This window comes from Chrysochloris asiatica, unplaced genomic scaffold (assembly GCF_000296735.1).
Source record: "Chrysochloris asiatica unplaced genomic scaffold, ChrAsi1.0 scaffold00038, whole genome shotgun sequence".
Taxonomy (NCBI): Eukaryota; Metazoa; Chordata; class Mammalia; order Afrosoricida; family Chrysochloridae; genus Chrysochloris; species Chrysochloris asiatica.
In genome coordinates this window covers 3,613,446-3,627,295 of record NW_006408556.1, presented here as the reverse complement: position 1 = coordinate 3,627,295, position 13,850 = coordinate 3,613,446, and the positions used below count along the sequence as shown (strand labels likewise).

Below are 13,850 nucleotides of genomic sequence, written 5' to 3'. Positions count from 1 at the left end.
TCAAAGGCAACTCACCCCCCCACAAGCTGTCCTCAGCCCTAGGAGGAGCATTCACAGTGTTCGGTGGTATTAGGTACGAGAGCTGTTAGTGGACAGTGTCTAGAACTGCTGCCCAGGAGGAAAGCAGGCCCCACTAGGGGTGGGGCCTTGGCGTCAGCAGCTGGAAGGAGAGAGTTGAGAAGAGCAGAAAGGTCGATGGCAAAGGCACAGTGAGACTAGTGGAGACAGGGAGTGGTGGTATTAGAAGATAGTGGTCTCATACTTGGTGCTGAGGCTCCGCTTAGAGTCTGGTTTGGGGTCCACCACCCAGGAGACACTGGCATGAGATTGGGCATCTTGATCCACATCAGGTGGCTCCAGCTGCCAAACATGGAAAAACGGCAGAGTCAGAGAGTGAGTTCTGAGCTAGGACCGGGTGCAAGCAGGGCCCAGCATGTCCATCCACCTCCCGACCCAGGCCAGGCCTATAGCCAATGGCAAGCTGCCCTTAGTCTGCTCAGCCAAAGAATAAGCCCACCAAGTGAAAGAGGGCTGACATTCCTCCAGGAGTACCTTGGAGCAGCCCCTACCTCGGACCTCCACCAGGGACAAAATCTTCTCCCAGGGATTTCTAAAATATTGCTTAGTTAAAAGAGCAGCTGCTCTACCCAAGCCTCCTGCTCTAAGGGGGGACATGGAGCTGGGAGCTGTAAGCCTCAGGTGCCTCTGGTGGGGCCAGAGAGCTCAACCTGAGGCAAGACCCCAGCAGTCATCCCAGACCACTGGGGAAAAACACACAGCAGAAAGACAGAGAGGAAGCACAGACAGGCATGGGCGGGAGGACATCTTGGGGAAGAATGCCACTCGGGTCAGAAAGAGCTCACGGTCACTGTGGGGAGACTGACACACAGACAGCAGGAGGTGTAAGGACCTTGACTCCAGAACTAACAGACGGCAGCGGAAGGTAAGAAGGACGATGGGTGGTGCAGGTGTGACAGTAACAACAGCGACTATCAGGGGGTAGCGGCACCTGGGGTGCAGAGCAAAGCAGACACAGACACAAGGACGACGTTATGGGGGCTCAAAATGGGGTCACACTCTCTGCAGCCTCATGATGGCCTGGCCCTGCCTGGGCTGAGTCTGGCAAGGAGGGGACAACTGCCCACCACACATTTGAGGGGCTGGGCTGCTGCCTTCCCAGGGTGAGGGCTTCAGAGGTGGGTAACCAATTACAAGGGCTGCTCTCGAGGGGCCAGTTCTCTGCAAGTTGTGCCCAACTCCACCCTAAGCCCTCAAACCCCAGGGCCAGGGGAGGTGGGACCACGTACTGCTGACTTCCTCATGCCGATCCGAGGCTTAGGCACCGGCTTGGAAGATTTCGTTTCAATCATCTCAGCTGCAGAGGCCCCCATCGGCCTGGACTTCTGGGCTTGCAAGGCCAGCTGATAGGCCACCTCAAATGCTTGTCCCAGTGTCAGGATGATCTCATACGTCAGATTCTGGGAGAAAGAGAGCACAATTCTAGCAGATGGGCTTTACGGGAGGTTGCTTTGTTCTCCTCTACACCCTGCCATATTGCCATACCCACACACAGAGCACAGGCATGGGCTGCATGCACCTGGACAGGTAATGAGTAAGTGCAGTTAATTCTGTTCGAACACTTATTTTGAAAGCAAAAACTTGTTCCAACATAACTGACCCACTAGGGAATGATGTGAGCATTACACCCAGTTCATCTCTTCAGGCTGGAGCTGAGACACTCTAGGGGAATGCAGCAACTGCACTGCAGAGCCCCTGGGAACCCCCACCATGCACCCCCAAGGACCAGGAGCCACACCTGTCACATCTGGGTCTACCCCTTCAAAATTCTCACAAGCCCTTTTGGTGGCCTCCCCACCTGAAAGTCTCCCTCTTCTCTAATAGTCAAGCTCTATTTTCCTCTGCTCTCCTTTCTGTCTCCATCACATACAGGGGATGGTCACACTGGGTATATAGCTTTACAAGCAAACTTCATGTCTTTTCCAGTAAAGAGTCATATTTATTAACTATTTAACATGAATAAAATGGCAATTTAAAATTTAGTTCCTTAAATTTTAAAACTGTGTCACTGACAGAGTTTCTTGAATGTTGTGCTCCTAACCCCCATTCCTAGGGTTCTTAGTGTGAGATTCTACAAAGCGTGGTATTGTTTAGGACCACATGTGTGGTGTTGCAGTGAACTGACTACACATGGAAATTGTGAGCTCTGGGTACGTGTCAAGAACTATGAGCTGTGTGTGAAGCACCCCATTTAATCTTCCAAAGAACCCCAGTGGGTCCTATAATAAATGGAGTGCCATTCAACCAATCCCTAGGGACCCACTAGGGTTGCTGTGATACTTAACAACCAAAACACGTAACCCTAAAGGACAGAGCACTGCTGCCCCCAAGAGGGAAGCAGGGGCTTTGAGGAGACCACCTGAGGGTTGCTGAAAAACTGGAAGGCCTGAACAAGATGGATGGACACAGTGGCTGCAACAATGGACTTCAACATGGGAATAACCAGGAGGATGGCACGGGGCCACACAGGGTTTTGTTCTATTGTGCCCAGCGTCACTGATGGCAGCCACCTGAAGGCCTGGGAACTGGAGCAGCAGGAGCCTGGGGGACAGGCCTGACCTTGGGAGGCTGGGCTAGGAGCTGGACAACCTGGACCTACCATACCCCGTCTGCGCTTTGTCCCATCGCTGCATGGAGAGAAACTGAATTCAATAATTGCTGAGGCTTCGCTGCTAAGTGCCAACCGTGTGCCAGGCCAGCTCTGCAATGAGGTCATCTTAGACACAGGACCCACTCAGTCTGTGCCCCGCCCTATCAGGACAGACCCCTCCCACGATTTGTAGACTCTGCTGCAGGGGGAGTGCACCTACCACATCCACTGTGCTGAACACATGGCAATAGTGGTGACTGGTCTGCAGGTCCTTGGTGATGTAGGCAAAGGTGCAGAGGTCCTCTGGGTCCTGGGCCGCACAGGAAATGTTTCGGATCTCATGCTCCGCGATGACATTCTGCAGGGAAAAGCAGTGTTTCTCTGGCTCCCCACTCCCTCAGGCTTGCCTCTGATGCCACTGCCTAAGCCTTTCACTGTAGCAATCATCTGAACACTACTTCTTCTTTTCCTTGCTTTTTTCAATGGGTAGATGGCAGTGTCCAACCTTGCTTGATTTAAATTTGGGGTCTGCACACCCTTGACCTTGGCAACAAAATGTTCTCCAAGCCCTTCCACCTTCTGAGAGTGGGGGGGGTGGAACGATGGAAAGTTCTCAGAAGGGGAGACCTCTGCTCAGTCAGCAAGCAGTGCCCTTGAAGGGGTGTGTGAGGGGTGGCAGTCCTGCATTGGCTGTGGGTGGGCTGGAGGCAGGGGCCGGGGAAAGAGAGACTTGAACAGATCAGAGATAAGTACTTGGGTTAGCTGGTGGGAATGGAGAGTCACAAGAGGGTTGGGGGGCAGCTGACTGGAGATGAGGGTGGAGAAAGAGCATCAAGGTCACTTGCCCTGGAGCCCTTAGCTGATAGGGAAATGGATCTCACTCCTAGCAACAGTTCTTGTGAGAAACACACCTTGTTAGAGGCATCGATGAACTTGACCCCTTTGTATGTGATGGACAGGATGATGGTGGGGGTCTTCTTCATGTGCTCAGTGGATTTCTATAGGAAACAAAGGGTGGCCCTGTGAGCGTCCCTTCTCAGGGTGAAGCCCACTGGCATTCCATAGTCCCAGCCTCTTTCCCGTCTTTTCACAAACGGTTACAGCTGCTTTTCTCATTTGCTATCCACCCCTGTCCCACACAACAGACAACCTACTCGCATCTTGGCACAGGCATCTTGTGTGGATTCTGTCCCTCGCAGATCTTTGATCAGCATGGAACCCAGGTACTGTGGGGTGAGCAGTGGCTAAATTTAGGTCACAGGTGTGGCCCACCAATCCCAGCCTATCCACAATCAGGGAGTTAACCTCTCTCCATAATCCCTTTCTCCTGACAGGAATGGGTTGTTGTTGTTGTTGTTAAGTGCCATTGAGTCGGGTCCGACCCATAGCACAGGAATGGGTAAGCCCTCTTTTTTCCTCGAATCCTCCACCCTTTCCCCTTAACTGCTGGGACAGTCTGAAGAGCAGAGAGCTGCACCAGAGCCCTGGGCCTCATGTGGTGGAAGGTGTCCAGAGTCCACTGGGCCTCAGGGCTGTGTGTGCCCAGCCAGGATGGGGAGGCTGGCAACGCAGGGAGGGTAGGAGCAACTCACATTGGCTTCATATCCACAGGACTCGAAGATGAGTTTCTCTGGCTGGTGCTGCCAGCTTTGCACAGGAGCGTAGGGGGCAGCCAGGCTTGGCGGGCGGAGGGTCAGCTTGGCCTCGTGGTGCTCCTCCTGTACAGAACATGAAGTCAAGCCCGTTCACCCTCTGAAAGAGGAGCTCCTGAGGCAAAGCAGCCAGTGTTTTTAAAGAGTTCAAGGCTGGGCTAGGGGGCAAGGAGGCGGGCCAGCAGCTCTATGCAACAGAGGTGCCACCTATGCCAGGGTAAAGGGCAGCGGCTACTGACTGGAGAGGCAGAAACCAAACCTCCAAGAGGAAGGGCTCTGTCAGAAAGGGCTCAGCAGGTTAAGTGGCCTCTGAAGTGAGTCTTACAGGAAATGGGGAAATTAGCCCACCCAGAGATGGGGGAGAGAGCAGTGTGAGTGTGGAGAAGCACAGGCTGGTGGAGGCTGCTCCAGCAGAAAGGATGAAGATAGAAACACAGGAGCCAGGCCCTGGAAGCCTCCTCTACGGGCCTTGGAGCTGATCCGTTGGTTGGGAAGTCAGGGATGATTGTAAATGGATCCTTCTGGCAATAGCTGTGGGGGCCCAGAGGGCCAGTGTAGATCAGTGAGAGAATATGGGGTCTTAATTAGGACCCTGGTAGAAAGAACATAGAGGAGAGAACAGACATCCTTTCCAGCAATATGCACAGATTGTTAAAGTATAAGCAAGTCAACTGCTGGACTAACATGTTTTCCAAATCTTTTTTTAAAATTCAAGAGTGTGCTTGTAGAAAGGTAAGGGAGATTTCTTAGAGGGCAGCAATGACAAACGTGAATCAGGGGAGAAAAAGCAAGACTGACGCTAAAAGTTCCCCTGGGAACTTGGGGGCCACCTGCCATTGTGTCTAATAGGCCAAGATGGGGGACCTAAGTCGAAGCCTGGGTCTGGACAAGGCAGGAGGGAGGACAGCAAGTCCTGAAGAAATCTGGAAGCAATGCTCTGAGGGTGAGTGAGGAATGAGAGGGCAAGGTACCAAGGTCCAGCTGAGGCTGGCAAACATGGAATGGGCTGGTCCTATCTACATGAACGTGAGCTTGTCTAAAGCTGTGCCACCACTGAGCCACAGCAACAGAAAGAGGACGAGAGTCTGAGCTGGGCTGTAGCTTTGCTGAGCAGGAGTTGCAGAGGCTTTGGAGCTGAAGAGGCTGACTGGAAGGGAAATAGCTCTGGGGAACAACCAGGGTAAGAGACAAAGGGTGACCAGGAGAGAGCTTGAGAGACTGGAAGAACACAGGATGGTGAGGTGTGTCTCTGGACAAACAAGGGCCTGAGGCAGCTTGGATAGTCAGCCTGGTGGCGCTCAGTGTCTGACGTTGCAGGGGAGGTCCTAGCAGCTGAGAACTAAAGGGATGCATGCAGCCAATGTACCAGGAGGCTAGGGTGGGACGTGAGTTTAGGAGGTGGGTGTTTTCTTCATGGCCCATGATGCCAGCCCAGCAGTGCTCAGGGCACCAGGGTCTACAGCTGGATCTGGGAAGGAATGGGGTGGACACATACTGCCGCTATCCTCTTATCACACCTGGATTCTGAAGCGCTCTGCTCGTGAGTGTGCCCCAGGCTCATGGAGACTGTCGTGCCGCCTCCTGCCTGTGTCCCCAGGAGGCAACAGCAGGTCTGCTGATCGCCCAGTACAGGAATCATTCTGGCTCAGGGGGGATGACGTCTGGGAGAGCAAGTCTTGACACTGGAGTGGGGAAAGAACCAGGAGATACTTGGCTCACATCTGCCCAGCCCCAGGCAGCAGGAGCAGGGAGATGTGTTAGTGTTGGCCGGCAGCGCAGAGCTAAGATGAATGGTGTGAGGGCCCAAAGCCGAAGTGCCTGGTTACAATCAAAACAAGCAAATTTCCTGGAGCTCAGATCCGACCTGCCAGCCTGCTGGGCACATCCACCACCAGCGCCCACACTTCACTAGTGCTCTCCCTTTGGGTCACAACCATAGAGAAGAGTGGATACAGGGCCAAATTTATCAAAGATAAAATCATCGGTCATAATCCATATCACACATCTCTGGTGCTCACGAACAAATCCAAAGCTCTTTCTCAAGAAAACACTTAGCCCTGAGGCCAACTGCCATGCAGAGAAGACAAATCTGTCTCCACAGATTTCATATTTGAATGTCAGCCAGGCAATTGGCTCCCAGGACATGTCAGGATCTCAGCTTTTTCATGTATCTCCTAGAGGGAAAAAACTAGGCCCCCTTTCTCAGGTTGCTGGCCAAGTGAATTAACTTAGGCACTCACCGCCTGGAGCTTACCAAGTTGAAGTCATAGTTGTAGTTAGGGGTGACCTGACTCAAAAACAAATCACCTGTGCACATTTCCCATGTCACTCTGCCCCAGGTATTTTAAATTAGGAAGCTCTGGGAGTGCTCATGGAGGTGCAATGGTTAAGCACTCAGCTGTTAACTGGGGGATTCAAACCCACCCAGTGGGTTCATGGCAGGGATCAGCCAAGAAAACCTTGTGGGGCAGTTCTACTGTCACAGAGGGTCACTATGAGCTGGAATTGAATTGGTGGCCCCCAACAACGCCCCAACTGGCTGAAGCCTCGCTGTGTACTCACTCCAGGCTTCGCCACCAGGGGGCCTCCTGAGCGCCACACACTAACTGCAACGAGTTACACCTGTGCTTCTGGTAGTTTTGTTTTCCTATTGCTTCCAAAATTTTTACTTATTTAAACTGATCTTTTATCATAGGGTATCTCCAATTTCTTTGAATGCAGGTGGGAGATATGTAAATTATAAATAGCCGGCTAAAAAAACTCTCTTTTGGCCCCAATTAGTGCCTGGGGCAGGCTTGCATTCTCCCTCACAGCAGTCCCACTGTCTCAGAAGCAGGCTCCTAATGGTTCAAAACACACCACACACAGCCCTTTTTCTTACTCCCCAACTCACTCTCAGCTGGGAAAACCTTGGGGGCTTCTGAGGGGGCTCCTCATAGGGCCTGTCTGCCAGGGAGGCGATGATCCGCTTTCGATGACCCAGTAGGTGGACCTTTAGGACCTGGGAGTATAGAGGGGAGGGAGGGAGGAGATGTCAGGCTCACAGCCTGCCCCCAGGGGCAGCACACACATAGGGCCCAGGTTGGGTAGGGCCCAGGTTGGGTTCGGCAGAGGCTGCACTCACGTTGACAAGCTCCAGCTCCCAGAGGTTCTTCACAGTGTCCAGTGAGCTATAGCCGCTGGACAGGAAAGAATGGACGTAGTCCTGCAGCCCCAAGGAGTCCAGCCAGGAGGGCATGGATGGGGGGCTGTTCCCATCATAGCCCAGCGCCTTTACCTGTGGGTCCAGGAGGGGAGATGGGGGCTGAGCTCACACTCAAGGACAATTACTCCCACGGCAGCTCAGGCCTACCCACACAGACCACAGTGGAGACTAGAGAGGTGCGAGGCAAGGTGGCCTGAGGAGGGCCAAGGAGGAGCTCTGCTGGGCCTGGCATCCTGAGCAGCCTAGTGGGCCCAACTGAGAATAGATGGGAGGAGAACTTTCAGAATGCCCACACCCTGTGCTCTGATTTCTGATGAAGTCAAGGACGGGGTGGGGGTGAGGGGAGGGGAAGAAAAACGGGTGTGACTGTGAAGCACGTGTGGTGTTGGCTTCTCATCTGGGACTTGTGTTTCTTGAGCACTGGACTTGGCACCAGCACGATTCGGAGGGACTCACAGCCACCAGCCCCTGGCTCCCCAGAAATTATGGTGCTTCCTCCATGTTGCCCCAGGGGCCTCCTGGCCTACCTGTGTGGGGCTAGGCTTGAACTGAGGAGTTAAAGACAGGGCTCTACACAATTAGCCAGAGTCAGGAAAGACCACACAGGCACTCCAAGTGGCAGACGGAGTCTGTACGCATCCGTATAGGATGGACAGACCTTGGAACCCGAAGAGGTTGCGAGGCCCTCTTATCCTCCTTCCTGGCTCTGGTTCTTACTGCCCCTGGTGTTGATCCTACAGGGACATCTCAAAGAGAAATCTATGCTGGCCCAGCTGGGACTCCTAGGATTCAGGGCCCCTCTTCCCCGCATCTGTTCTCTCTGGGGCTCTGGCAAAAGCTGACATTGCAGAGCTCTCAGTAGTCACCTTGGGCAGGGACCGTGCAGCCTGGAGCAACTTCCGTCGATGCTGGGGATCACTGATGCCAATGTCCCGCAGGTCCTGCTCTTCCATCACGTTAGACCCCTGAGAGCACAAAGAAGACATTAGGGTCCCTCAAAGCCAGTCTTTTTTGTCCCCTCTCCAAATTATTTTACTTCACCTCAGGAGGAGACCAGCTCAGCCCAGCATGGAGTCTTGTGCAAGCAGGAGACCATGGTAAAGAGTCGACCTGCTGCCTAGACTGCCCCTTCCCACCACCCAGTGGCTCTCAGGTGAGCTGGGCTGAGGAAGGTGCACACAGCGTTGCCCTGGCCATATTCTCCAGGGCATTAGCCCACCTCTGAGTGTATATACATTTTCTGGGGAGCAGGCCCGTGACCTCCAAGAGTAGGAACTGGTGGACCAATCCCAACATTCCTCATAGACAGAATTTTCTAATTCAAGGCTGAAACCACTACCTCAGGTGGGCAGTTGATGGCAGAGGCAGATAGCCAAGGAGCCAGTCTCACCCCAAGGATAGGCAGTGAGATCAATTCTTGGTTTTGCCACATCCCTCAGCCACAAAACCCAAGATACAACACCCCCAGCCCACGCCCCAGCCTGTCATCTCTCTCTCTCACATCCCTCCAGTGCTAGGTAGGCATGTGCCTGCATACTGCTTTTCCACAGAGTTTAATTCTGAACACCTGAGGTGTCTAGCAGATGGCTCCACGTCAGCACACGGAGACCTGCCCCTTTTCTACACTGCACATCTTCCAGGTCATGGGTATCATGTCAGGTGTGTTCTGTCAAAGGGCATTTGCTCCCAATTTCTGCTATCCAGGTGCCATCCGGTGCTGCATGCATGGCTCTGCATGTGTATCATTTCTAGGTAGTCCAGAAAAGAATTTTCTTGGTCAAAGAATATGTACGATTAAAACCTTCACAGATTTCTATTCTCATCAGTGACGTGAGTGCTAAATTCCATATACTGTCCGCAACATTATGGAGAAATGGTGCAGCATGGACATTTCAATCTGTCCATTTTTTATGTACCACTGGTGAGGTTGAACATTTTTTCATACTTATCAAACTTATCCTCCCTCCCCCATGTTCTATATGGCTTTACATATTATCAGAGGGGCTTTAAAACGTTCATGGAAAATGGAGTTAAAAGGTAACAGAATTTTTCCAGTAACTTTGGGAAGCCCCCATGTTTGTGAACCCTTCTGATAACAAGGACTATTATTATACCCATTTTACAGTCTAGGGACTTGAGGCCCAGAGATTGTAAGTGTAAGCTAGCGTGGCGCCAGAATTCAAGGTGATGCTCCTGTAGAATCTCTCATGCGTGTGTGGGGCATGGGGCAGTTGGGTGGGGGCATCTGTAAGTTTCTTTACTAGAATTGTTCACTTATAATTTCTACCTGTTTTATTATATGGTTGTAGTCTTTTTTGCATTGATTTGTAGGAATTCTTTATATAGTAAATTAACTTTTTATCTATGAAATGAATTACACATTTATTTTTCCAGTTTGGCATTTATCCTTTGATTTTTATGTTGGCTTTGTTCATGAGGAAACTTATTTTTATGGATCTGAATGCGTCCAACTTTTCTTGCAATGCTTCTAAGTTTTGTCAGGCTAAGGAAGCCCTAAGGGGCTCTGGTAGTATAGTGGTAACAAGTCAGGCTGCTAACCTCAAAAGTCAGCAGTTTGAAACTACCAGCTGTTCCATGGGAGAAAGATGAGGCTTTCTGCTCCTGTAAAAATTACAGCCTTGGAAACCCTATGCAGGGTCATCACTGAGAGTCAGAACCAACATGAAGACACTTAACAAGAAGGAAGTGTTGACCCCGTCACGATTATTTTTTAAATTCTCCCATATTATCTCTGTAATTTGACAGTTTTGTGTTCATAATGCAATGTATGTTGTTATTAAGTGCTGTCAAGTTGGTTCCAACCCATAGCGACCCTGTATAGGGTTTCCTAGGAGCAACTAGTGAGCCTGAAGTGCTGACCTTGTGGTTCAAACCAACTTTGCAGTTCAGCGCATTAACCTGCAATGCCACACCAGGACTCCAGCGCAATCTATAAGCTCCCGGAAGTTACCTTGATATAAGGTTAAAGAGCAAGTGGTCCATTTCTTGACTCTTCTGTACTTTCCCGCTAATCTGAGATACTGCTGTTAATGTGTCCTAAGTTCCTGTATTTTTCGGGAACTCTTTCTGGACTTTATTCCATTGAGGAGAATATATTTACCTTGGCTTCACAGATGGAAAAGCTAAGTAACCTGAGCTAGCTCATAAATCATTAGCTGGTAGGACCCACTAAAGATACCCTCAAAGCCTTCATCTCAAAAGAGCCCAGGTGAACTCAATATGCTATTTATATAAAGCAATAAATATGAAATATTTGAGCACATTTTTATCAAAATAGAAAAATAACTAAAAAAAAAAAAGTTTCAGGTACCTGACGTACAGATAAACTTATAAAACCGATGCACACAATTTCTGACACTATCACATGCTGGGGTGATTTAGGAGGCAAACACGAGTTTTGCATTTTGACTACTTAAATTCCTGGGACTGAAAATACCAAAATAATTTTGCTTCGCTTATGACTATACATCAGTGTAGTAATGCCTGGAGACCTTCGGGCTCACAGGAGCTAGATGGTACCTTTCTGAACGTGTCTAGTGGTTGAAGTAAAAACCGTACCCAAGAGGGGTGAAAAATCAAACATAGTAATTTAAAAAAAAAAAAGCTTACAAAAATGTTAAAATGAAGCAAATTTACCTTATTTTGTTGAGGGATTTTTTGCCAATGAGAACAGATTTTAAACACTAAGTTTAGAAATTTTCTTTATAGACTGTTTTAAAAATTATTTTCAGTAAACCTATCCTTTAAGATCTTGGGATCTTTTGGTATTTTTTAGTTGTAGTACTATGTCAATACTTGCTTCTGTTGGTTATAAGTTGAAGATTTAGCATTATGACTTTGAGGTTTGTAGTTTTATTTGAAAACTTACAATTGCTATTTTACAGGGGAAGATGTATTTCTTTATTAAATAAAGTAAAATAATGATGAATATATCAATGATAGACCTGCATTTTCATCTAAAGTTCACTATTAGATTTCACATGCTGATTACAGATCAATGTGAACTATTGTTGATACAGATCATTGGAGAATGTTCATGGAATGTCTTTTTTAGGATAGGATGACTATCTCTAGTTAAACTAGGCTAAGTAGTTCAACGGGCTTAAGCTATCAAAGTCATTAAAAGATCTAAATGAACAATAAGGATCTCAGTGATCAAAAAGATTTTCGTTTTTGGCCTTGAACAGATTATTGACCTTGCTAGATCTCTAGACTCTGAACCTAAAATATAAAAATAATTTGAAGATACTGGCAAGGAAAGTTAGGATATATATTTAGTATGTTTTTGGCACTATTTCTTTTTAAAACGTGAAAGCAAATTGTCCTAGTATGCTTTTGAAAATATACCTTTTCAATTCTGAAAATGTGACAGAACAAAATAAGTAGTGAAATACGATATTAAATGTTGATTATTAGGTTAAGCTTAATTCTTTTAGGATTTATTTAAACTATACCATTCAGAAGGGTAGGCTGAACAGTAGAGATGACAATTGGAATTGTAACCTTTTTGTTTTGAAAAGGCATCCCAGAAATCCTGGGCCAGAGAGTGTGGCCTGTTAAAGCAATGAAGCGCAAGATAGATTTGTTACAGACAAATGTGTTTGTGCATCTACAAATCAGACAGCAATTTTTCAAATAATATAAATGTAATATACTAATTTTCTTTTAAAGGTACTTGGGCATAATCTAACGCTGCCAAAATGTTTGATCATGAAAAATATAACTGTTCTGAGGATTAATTTTGCAACTTGTAGAACCAAAGGAAATATTTTAGTGTTTTAAACTATCTTCTCAACAGCAGTTTCTTAAATACAGTGCTTTTGGTAAGATGAAACTCAGTTGTCTTGCAATCTGTGCCAATCATAAAATGGATGAATGCAAAAACACCTTGTAAAATTTCATATGATATTAAAATTCAGTTTACTGGACTATTGGCCTAATAAGAATGCTAGTACATACTGGTTAGACTACATCTAATACTTCACATTTAAGAAACAGCACTTACTTCAATTTTTAATTTTAACATGGAGCCTAGATTAGTTTGCCAAGTAAATGTATTATTTTCATAATGCAATAAAACATCAATTAGAAGAGAAAGGAGAGAGAGATAGAGCCACGTGAAAATGATTCTGGGAGGGGACTGCTCTGAAGCCAGGTGGGAAGTCCCTCTCTAGTTGGGCTGCAGAGCAGGCACCACTCCTGCATCCTACCTGAGTCACTCCGTCACACCGAGTACCCACAGACCCTAAGTCTAGGGTCAGGCCACTTGCCCAGACCTTGTGCCTGATGATGACAACACCTAAGCGAGGAACTGAATGGACGCAAACAGTGAGCCTCAAAGAGGGAGGGATCGCAGGGAGTGTTCAGGACTCTTAGTGCAAAGTGCAAGTCAAAGCATTTACTCAGGAAGACTTCATTAGCTTTTAGGGCCACACTAATGCTGACCTGGAGGTTCACCAAGAAAACCATATCCAATTAGAGAGAGGAGGGCTTTCCTAACTATGCTCCCAATCTTTAGAACTGGGGGCTGTGTACAACTTTGAGGAGAAAGGAAAATTAAAACCAAACCAAAGGATGTGATGGAAAATCAAAGCAACCAGTTATCAGAGCGTGTCCTGGGTATGGCGCAGGTTTCCTCCTGATTTCTACAGGTTAGGGGATCAGGTGACATGGAGACTACGAGATGTTATAAATCTTCAAAGGGCAAGACACAGTTGTGGAAGTTACTACATGCTCTTTATTAAGGGAGAGAGCTCCTGACGAGAGGGGTTGAGGGGTAGGGAGGGACTTTCAACTTTACCTTCTATCACACTTGAGAGCCTATTATAGGCCAGGCACTGTTCGGAGTTCTTAGTAAGGGGACTTTGTTGTTGTTATGTGTCATGGAGTCGGTTCCGACTCATAGTGACCCTGTACAGGGTTTCCGAGGCTATAAATCTTTACGGGAGTAGAATGCCTCATCTTTCTCCCGCGGAACCGCTGGTAGTTTAGAACTGCTGACCTTGCGGTTGGCAGCCCAACTCGTAACCACTACACTACCAGAGCTCCTTATAGGGAGCTAATACAGTAAAACTTCATTTGCCTACGAATTTCAACTAATAGAGGTTTCCTTGGATTAAAAAACAGTCTCACCAATGTTCATAGCAGCACTATTTACAATAGCAAAAAGATGGAGGTAGCCAAAGTGCCCATCAACTGAAGAATGGATAAATAAACTGTGGTACATACACACAATGGAATACTATGCTACCTTGAACAACAAGGAAGCTGCAAACCACCACATAACATGGATGAACCTTGAGGA

The 13,850-nt window shown here is 48.2% G+C and overlaps 1 protein-coding gene across 2 annotated transcripts in view; it reads right to left on the bottom strand.

Annotated features, from left to right (window-relative positions):
* Positions 1-240: 240 nt before the first annotated feature.
* The window catches only part of ANKS1A (ankyrin repeat and sterile alpha motif domain containing 1A), a 27,122-nt gene continuing 13,512 nt past the window's right edge, over positions 241-13,850 (bottom strand). Inside the window, exons 2-10 of one of the 2 annotated variants that reach the window (XM_006860386.1) lie at positions 8,392-8,490; positions 7,445-7,597; positions 7,202-7,321; positions 4,261-4,380; positions 3,813-3,894; positions 3,580-3,668; positions 2,889-3,026; positions 1,308-1,478; positions 241-360 (exon numbers count right to left, since the gene is read on the bottom strand). In XM_006860386.1, coding sequence (XP_006860448.1) covers positions 241-360; positions 1,308-1,478; positions 2,889-3,026; positions 3,580-3,668; positions 3,813-3,894; positions 4,261-4,380; positions 7,202-7,321; positions 7,445-7,597; positions 8,392-8,490 — 1,092 coding nt within the window. The remainder of the gene's footprint in view (positions 361-1,307; positions 1,479-2,888; positions 3,027-3,579; positions 3,669-3,812; positions 3,895-4,260; positions 4,381-7,201; positions 7,322-7,444; positions 7,598-8,391; positions 8,491-13,850) is intronic. The other variant, XM_006860387.1, reaches the window with a different exon arrangement.